Below are 7785 nucleotides of genomic sequence, written 5' to 3'. Positions count from 1 at the left end.
GATTCTCTTCCTCCTCTCCCTCTGCCCCTCCCCCTGCTCACACATGTGTGCACACACTCTCTCTAAATTTTTTTTAAAAAGAAAACCAAGGGTCTGTTGCAAATGCAATTAAATCCTACAGCGAACATAAGATGCAGAGTTATGACTTGGTAAGTGCAACCTCCTTGATTGCCCTATTCACAAACATAAGAAACAAATGAAGGAAAACCTTCCATACATAAATGTTTCTCCTCACTACCATCAGGCCAAAACCCCACTTCTGATTTCTCTCACTAACTGAAGGAATTCTCTTTTCTTGGGTACTCTGTAAGGAGGAAGGATTGGGTTTTTCTAGTCTTTTATGACACTTAGGTACAAACAAGGTTCAGAAGCTACCACTTTTTCAGCGATTCTCTTGGCACCAAACAGGGTGCCGAAAAGAACATCTCAGTGTTGAAGAAAATGTGTTTTCTTTTGTACCCTGAGGGAAGTCCAGCTGAACATGTACAATAATATAGCTGTGGTATTTAAGCAGAAAAGTTGGCTATGAGTTTCCCGGGGCCAAGCAAATGGGAAACATAAGTTCTGTACTTCCTGGGATAAGGACTACCACATACTAAGTACCTATCATTTCCTGGGTACTGTATTAAGTCTTTTACGTTTTTTTTATTTTGATTACTTTACACTCTACTCTTTAAAATAGATATCATTCCCTATTTAACAAATGAAGAAGCTGAGTCTCAGAAGGACTAAATTGCCTAAATTCATATAACCAGAAAAGGGTAGAACCAGGATTTGAAGCCAAAAGCTAAGTATTAAATGCATTTTTTCTACCACTTCTTCTATTAGAAAAGAAAAAAAAAAGAAAATTAAAGGAAAACTAATTTCATAACCATTTTCCTCACTGTAAATTACAAGTGAAATTTCTCCCATGGAGCATTACAAACATAGATGATTTTTATCTGGATGTGGGAGTAGCGGGGGGAGGGGGAGAAGAGGGAAGGAGAGACAGAGAGAGAGAATATGTACTTCCCCTCAGCCAAGCTGTCATATATAAGAACTGGGTATCAAAAGTAAAGACTACATGCTTCCAGTTCCATGTGGAAAGAGAAGTCCGTCTCTCTACACATTATGATGGCAATGCAGTATTCGAAAATCTGGACTGCTCGACATAGGCCATTTCTCCTGCATTCAAAAAAAGGACCTGTGAGTCCCAGGAAGCTAGGCTCAGCGCTGAAGAACACAGGCTGCTCATTCCACCTCAGCAGTGTCTCCAGTGGCTGCCAAGGACAGACTCCCCCCTAAGGGAGCCACTGACCCATGGGCGCAGTGTGCCACCTTGTGAGCCAGAGACAGTGTGCAATTTCCTGAATGACAGCCAGCCCTCAGAGCAAGCTGTAACTCAGGCCCCAGGCCCCAGGGGGCACCAGGTACAATGTAGTTGGAGGTATGCGAGGTGCAGGTCCTTCTGTACCTGCTCCCAGGCTGCACAGAGAAATGACTGATACGGGTATTTACCGGAAACATGATCGAGTGCTGCAAACCCAACAGAAAAAATTATGAACTTGGAGTCACTGAGCCCCTTTGTGCCACTAACTACTTCACGCGACCTTGAGCAAGTCACCTAATTCCTCTGGGCCTCATCTGCCAATGCGAAAGGTTGACCAGGTGATCTGCAGGGGCCCATCCAGCTCTAACGATATGAACCTACCACAGGAGAGGGCGATTATTGCCGACATCAACAGAAAGAAGGATTCATTGTACAAATCTGAGCACGAAAATGGACTTGTGAGATTCACAGCAAACTTACGAAGCTGATAGCCACGACAGAAAATGTTTTCTAGATTTCAAGAGCCTGAATATTTAAATATCAATAGTTATACCATAAACAAAAGATTCTGCAGCCAAGAGATGAAGAGCCAGCCTACCCAGCTATTCCATTCCCACTCCCACCTAGACTAGAAAAAAGTTGCCCACACTAGAGTTAAAAATGGGTGTCAGGCTTCTGCCACCTGCCTATCCTCAAGCCAAGTTTCAGGTGGGAGTGAGAACTTATGCCCCACTTTTTCTCTCGGACGTGGAAAGCAGCGGCAATGCAGAGGTATACTAAGCCTGTGGCAGCATTAAGGAGAAAATGTGCTGTGCCATATAGAAACAAGGGAGGGTTGAGAAAACCTCTGAGTTTTCCCCAGAGTGGCATGAAGACCAGAATCTGGAAGCTCCTGAGCCCCCAAGAAGCATAAGATATTGATAAAACACAACCAGTAACCCTAAAAGTCCCAGAAGTCAGAACAAGGCCAATGCAAAGGGATTGCATGGCCCCAGTGACCAGGGGCTCGTGGATGGCCAGTCCCAACACTGTGGTCCTTCCATATGCATTTCTTATTTGTCTCTGTATCTCTGCTGACTAGCACAGTGGCCAGTAAATGTTCACTTTGTAATATAATGTAGCCAGGACCATGGAACAGTGAAGAGTTACCAGAGAAACTGAGTTCTGTCGACGCCATTTTCCTTAATTCTCCATGTAACCCCCAAGTACCATTAATAATAAAATAACTATCTCATAGAAACAGAGAGAACAGTAATTGCCAGAAGCTGGGGGCTGGGGGTGGAGAAATGGGGAGATGTTGGTCAAAGGGTACAAAGTTATTTATAAGATGAATAAGTCCTGGGGTTTAATGTATAGCATGGTGACTATAGTTACCAATACTGTATTGTATACTTGAAATTTGCTGAGAGTAGATCTTAAATGTTCTCACTACATACACACACACACACACACACACACACACACACAGGTAAAAATGTGAGGTGATGCAAGTGTTAACTACCTTATTGTGGTGATCATTTCACTACATATAGAAAGACAGTCATCATGCTGTACGCTATAAACTTACATAATATTATTTGCCAATTTATCTCAATGAAGCTGAGGAAACAAGTCCCCAAGATCACACACATACACACACACACAGAGTAATGATGATAATAATAATAATAAAATAACACTAACAGTAGTCCTCTAATGAGGAACTTATGAGAAAATATGAAAAACAAATGACAAGTATTTAGAATTTCACAATCTTGAGGGCTCCAAGCTCTGTGAATACAAGCCAAGACTGGAAAGAAACACCTGAAGTATTTTTCAATCATTAATACTTTATTATATTAATACTTGATATATTAATTTTTCTCCTAAAATTTTATATAAAAATACATCATAAACAGATGGACAGTTTCCTTAAAAATAGGAGCATCAGGCCAACCTCTATTGAGTAAATCTTAATAAGGATGTGTACTAGAGCCTTACCCCATCCCTCCCACCCCACCCCACCCCTCACCCCCTCCCACATACTCATACTGTGGTTACATTTTCTGCATCTTCATCCACACGGAACAGAATTTGCAACAGAATTCGCCGGGAATGGCACCGAATCACAGCGACGGCAGGGCTATGCGCGCCTTCCTTCTCCTCCGTCCATTTTCAAGGGTTTGGGACAGTGGAACAGCTCAGGACTAGGTTATGATCTGGAAGCGCCCCCAGAAAGTTGACACTCTATCTAATACAGAGCTCTGAGAATTCCGCCCAGTCTTATCAAGAGGCCGATGAAGTGGAGAGAACTGGGACCACAGAGGACTAGCTGCAGAGCTCTGGGAGTGGTATTGCAGGGCTTCTTCAGCCAAGCGGACGTTCAGGCGCGCACATAGCGCACGATGGGGGTGACACAGGTGCAGCCCACCGTCACCAGCACTTTCTCCAGCCGGAAGGAGCGAGTGCAGCCCCGGGGCTCCCTCCGCAGGACCAGGAACTCCTGCTGGATGGGAACAGAATTCATGGAGCTGTCTTCCTGCCCCTCGGCATTGACGCAGCCCGAGTACCTGCACTGGGCCTCTGCAATCTCCGAGGGGAACCGGTGGGGGTCCCGGGTGATGCTGCAGGGGGAGCGGACAAAAGCAGATGGTGAGACAAGGGAGAGGGAGATGGACAGATGTGAGCGCCCCGCGCCCCTGGGCAGGGAGGCATTTCCGAGCAACCCAGGGCTGCAGCCAGATGGCCTGGATTCATCCACAGCCCTCCAGGCGGGTGCTTAACTGCCTAAGCCTGTTTCCTCCACTCTAAAATGGGGGTTCTCACAGGTCTCTCTCATCGGACTTCTGAGGATATTCAGTGATACAAATGCACACAAAAGGCTACATGTTGGCATTCAATAAATGTCAGCTCTTTTATTTTTCCTTACACTGTTGTTATTATTATAATTATTATTCATCCTTTGCCTAGATATATGGAATATCACTAGTAGGTCTCCTAATATAAAATCTACGAAGCCTGCTGCTTGGAAAGGAAAGCCAAAGCCCCAGCAGTCTGTGAATCCAGCACATTCCCTGTTTCTCCCTTCAAAGCCCCCTCTGCCAGGAGGTACAAAGGCAGCAAAATCATGCCAGCCAACTTGCCACCACCATACATACTCCCTTCCTCTAGGAAGCCATACAGGAGCCCCAGAAGCACTTTTTTTTTTTTTTAAAGATTTTATTTATTTATTTGACAGGGAGAGACACAGCGAGAGAGGGAACACAAGCAGGGGGAGTGGGAGAGGGAGAAGCAGGCTTCCCACAGAGCAGGGAGCCTGATGCGGGGCTCGATCCCAGGACGCTGGGATCATGACCCGAGCCGAAGGCAGACACCCAATGACTGAGCCACCCAGGTGCCCCGCCCCAGAAGCACTTCTAATTGTCCCTGGAATCTGTTCTCAGACTTCTATCTGGAGCATATAGATGAATGCTTAGTATTCCAAGATCCGACACATCAGACAATATCACAGGACAGTACCCTGAACATCCCATCCCCATCTTGCATCCCCTTTCCCAAACTGGCCTTTCTTGTCTACTCTGCCCTCCTCCTCATTCCTTGAAGACTGATGTCTAATCTGAGTGGATCACTCCACACTGACTTTTCTGGCTCCCACTTAACCCCATGCAGAGATCATTATATGGGCCGCTTTAAAGAGCCCTCTCTTCCAGCACAGAAAGCTTGTCACTTCCAACCTAGGGCATCATGAAGCAGGAAAAGGCAGAGAGTCAGTGAGAAGTTGGAAGCAAAATAGCAGGACCTCTGACCACACAGGAGGACCTAGCCCAAAACAGCAGGAAAAAATGTGAGCTCCCAGGCAAAGTTGGGGTTTCTGTTTTTAAGAGTAAATATTAGGGCTTTTATTTTTTTTCTATATTTTCTAAATTTTTTACATTAGAATAAATTAACATATTTTTCAAAAGAACGTGAAGATCATTCTCATTTACACTTACTTGTAATCCCAAGGGGAGCTGGAGCGGTTCTGAAAATCATTTGAGATGGAAATACCCTGGTTTTGCCTGAGGATGCGGATGTCAACCCTCACACTGTTATCCTCCAGAGGAGGGCACAGGGCAGCATCCCCTGCTTTTGGGTTTTTTCGAGCTGCCACCTCCCTCAGGAAGGTGAGCCCCAACACCACCAGGAGCAGGGACTTGACCTGGAAAATAGAGAAGGTTGAGTTGGTTAGGGACTCTGATGTCATTTGCTGGCAAGAGGCAACCCATGCTCTAGCTGAACTCAGGATCCCCAGTGTTTTATGGGACCACGGCTTCTTTCTGAACCTCAGGTCCTCACCTGGAAATGGGAACAGTCACACATGAAGATATCAGGGTGCCAAAATGAGTAGTAAACTCATTAGCTTGGTGATTGAGCCTCCCAGAGTCTAAGAGCTCCTCAATGTGGGACAGAAAGGTATCAGGATCTGGGACTGGGTTTAAATCTTGACCTGGCCTCATCACTGAACCTCTGGTTTCTCTTCTTTCCAGCTGGATTATAATACTTGCTTTATAATAATATTCACAAGATTAAATGTAATATTCTATTATAAAGTGCCCATAAATTTATCTAATAAAAAAGGATTAATAAATGATAATTCTTGTTTTTATTTCCAACCTCATATTTCATGAATTCTCCACAAAATCCTTCCTCCCAGCCATCCCTCCACCTAGAATACACTACCTCATCTCTACCTTGATGGAAGCCTACCCTTCCATCAAGGCCCCACCCAGAGGTGGTCTTCTCCAGGAACTGTCTCTAAAGTCATTCAATTAGAAATATGTTCATTTTCCTTAAATCATAAAGCACTTGCCATCTAGCATTGAAGCCATAGCATTCAAGTGCTATGTCTTTACTGTCTGGAAATGTATCATTTTTGTTCAGGTCAGACACCTACTGGATTATAAGTTCCTGCAGGAGAACATACCACAGAATAGGTGTTCCACAAATACTTTCTGGATGAATGGAAGAGCAGGTGAGTGAATGAATGAACAAAACAATACAGTCAAATTCAAAGCATTAAGAAAAACACTGTGCAAAACCAACTATAGCAAAGTTTCAATTATCCATGTTCATTGAAAGAAGCAGGGCCACTAATGATGCACAACAACAGAGAATATGAGAACTATTTGTCTTTAGCTCTGGAACATATATTCTTTATGCTTACACTGAAATATTGGTCTATCTGGTGTTACAGGAATGCACAAAGAAAGAAAGTGCTCTGTGAAGACTTCCCTAAAAGAAGAGCTAAAAATCTCTCCAGCTTCCCTTTGTTGCAACCACGTTCTGCTCACCCCACTGTCACCACCGAAACTTACTGGGGATGGACAAGGCCTATCACCAACTCTCAACATAATGCAGAACAAGAGCTGAAGCTGAGTTGCTTTCATTCTCTGGGTTCAGTGTTGTTCAGGCTCACACCTTCCACAGGCTACGGTAGGGGAGGTGATTAGACATGTCTGCTTAAAGGACCTCCTTTTTGTATTTTGCAGATGCTGAAGGCAAGAAATGACGAGAGTACGCAGAAAGGTCACTGTGTCAATTTCCTGTACTAATGTAGCAGATACTAAAAAGAAGTTGAAAGCAAGATTGACTTTGATAAGCCTGAAGTAGGCTGATTTGCCTTCAGATAATCAGCACTTGTCCACTTTCATCTACTACAATCATTCATTCATTCAACTCTTTCTTGACTCTTTATGTGGTGACTTGGGACACATGCTCTAGAGTCAGATGTCCTGAGTCCATAACTCAGTTTCAGGACTCTGACTGGCTGTGATTCAATTTCTTCCGCCAGAAAATGTAAAGATTAAATGATATGATCCACATAAGGCAGGAAAAGCACTGTCAGCACGGGGCAAGGATTCAACACAGGCAGCCAGTAGGTCAACCTGTCTGAGGATGTGCAGTGGCCAGGAAAGATGTGGAATTTGCCCTCATGCATCTTCTGTCTAGACAAAGTGCTATGAAATAAGTTCGAAAAAGGTAAAAGATGCCTACTTAGACCAGAGGGTTCTTAGCTTCCCAAGTCTACCAATCACTTCCTTTGGTTTCTTAAGGAAATTCCTCCTGTGTGTTTCCTCTTTCCTCTTTGGTATCAAATTCACTGAGTCACTTCTAGCTTTCATCATCAAAGCTTTAAAGTCACTGTATTTTTGGGTTCTATGATTCAGCAATCATTTCCATGCTTCTAACAAATCCTTATATTTGCTTATATTCTTGGAGTATGTTAGAACACACCTTCACATCTCTTTGAATACTGGATTCTCACAACTCCCTCACGAGGTAGGCAGAGCTAGTATGAATTATCCCAATGAGACCGGTGAAAGAGTCATGCCTGGAAAGTAACAACACAACTTGGTTGGGTTCACCAGCCTGTTGGTGCCAGTCTGGGGACTCAAACCTAGGTGTCAGTGGTCAGTACTGTTGCTATTGAAGTCCATTATTATTATCAATATATAGCC

General features: G+C 44.0%; 1 protein-coding gene across 1 annotated transcript; it reads right to left on the bottom strand.

Moving 5' to 3' along the window:
* Nucleotides 1–3339: 3339 nt before the first annotated feature.
* Nucleotides 3340–7561, bottom strand: IL17F (interleukin 17F). The gene is made up of 2 exons (XM_036087770.2): nt 5281–7561; nt 3340–3912 (listed from the first exon to the last, which is right to left on the bottom strand). The coding sequence occupies exons 1-2, from the start codon at nt 5529–5531 to the stop codon at nt 3672–3674; spliced, it is 492 nt and encodes a 163-aa protein (XP_035943663.2). The 5' UTR covers nt 5532–7561; the 3' UTR covers nt 3340–3671.
* Between the last annotated feature and the right edge of the window lie 224 nt (nt 7562–7785).

This window comes from Halichoerus grypus, chromosome 9 (genome assembly GCF_964656455.1).
Source record: "Halichoerus grypus chromosome 9, mHalGry1.hap1.1, whole genome shotgun sequence".
Classification (NCBI taxonomy): Eukaryota; Metazoa; Chordata; class Mammalia; order Carnivora; family Phocidae; genus Halichoerus; species Halichoerus grypus.
This window is presented reverse-complemented; position numbering and strand designations above follow the sequence as displayed.

What these genes read in the sequence shown, in the direction of transcription:
- IL17F (XM_036087770.2), bottom strand. Translation starts at nt 5,531, where the DNA reads ATGACATCAGAGTCCCTAACCAACTCAACCTTCTCTATTTTCCAGGTC. An exon ending in AGCTCCCCTTGGGATTACAA is followed by an intron (nt 3,913 to 5,280) that starts GTAAGTGTAAAT and finishes CTCCCCCTGCAG; the next exon opens with CATCACCCGGGACCCCCACC.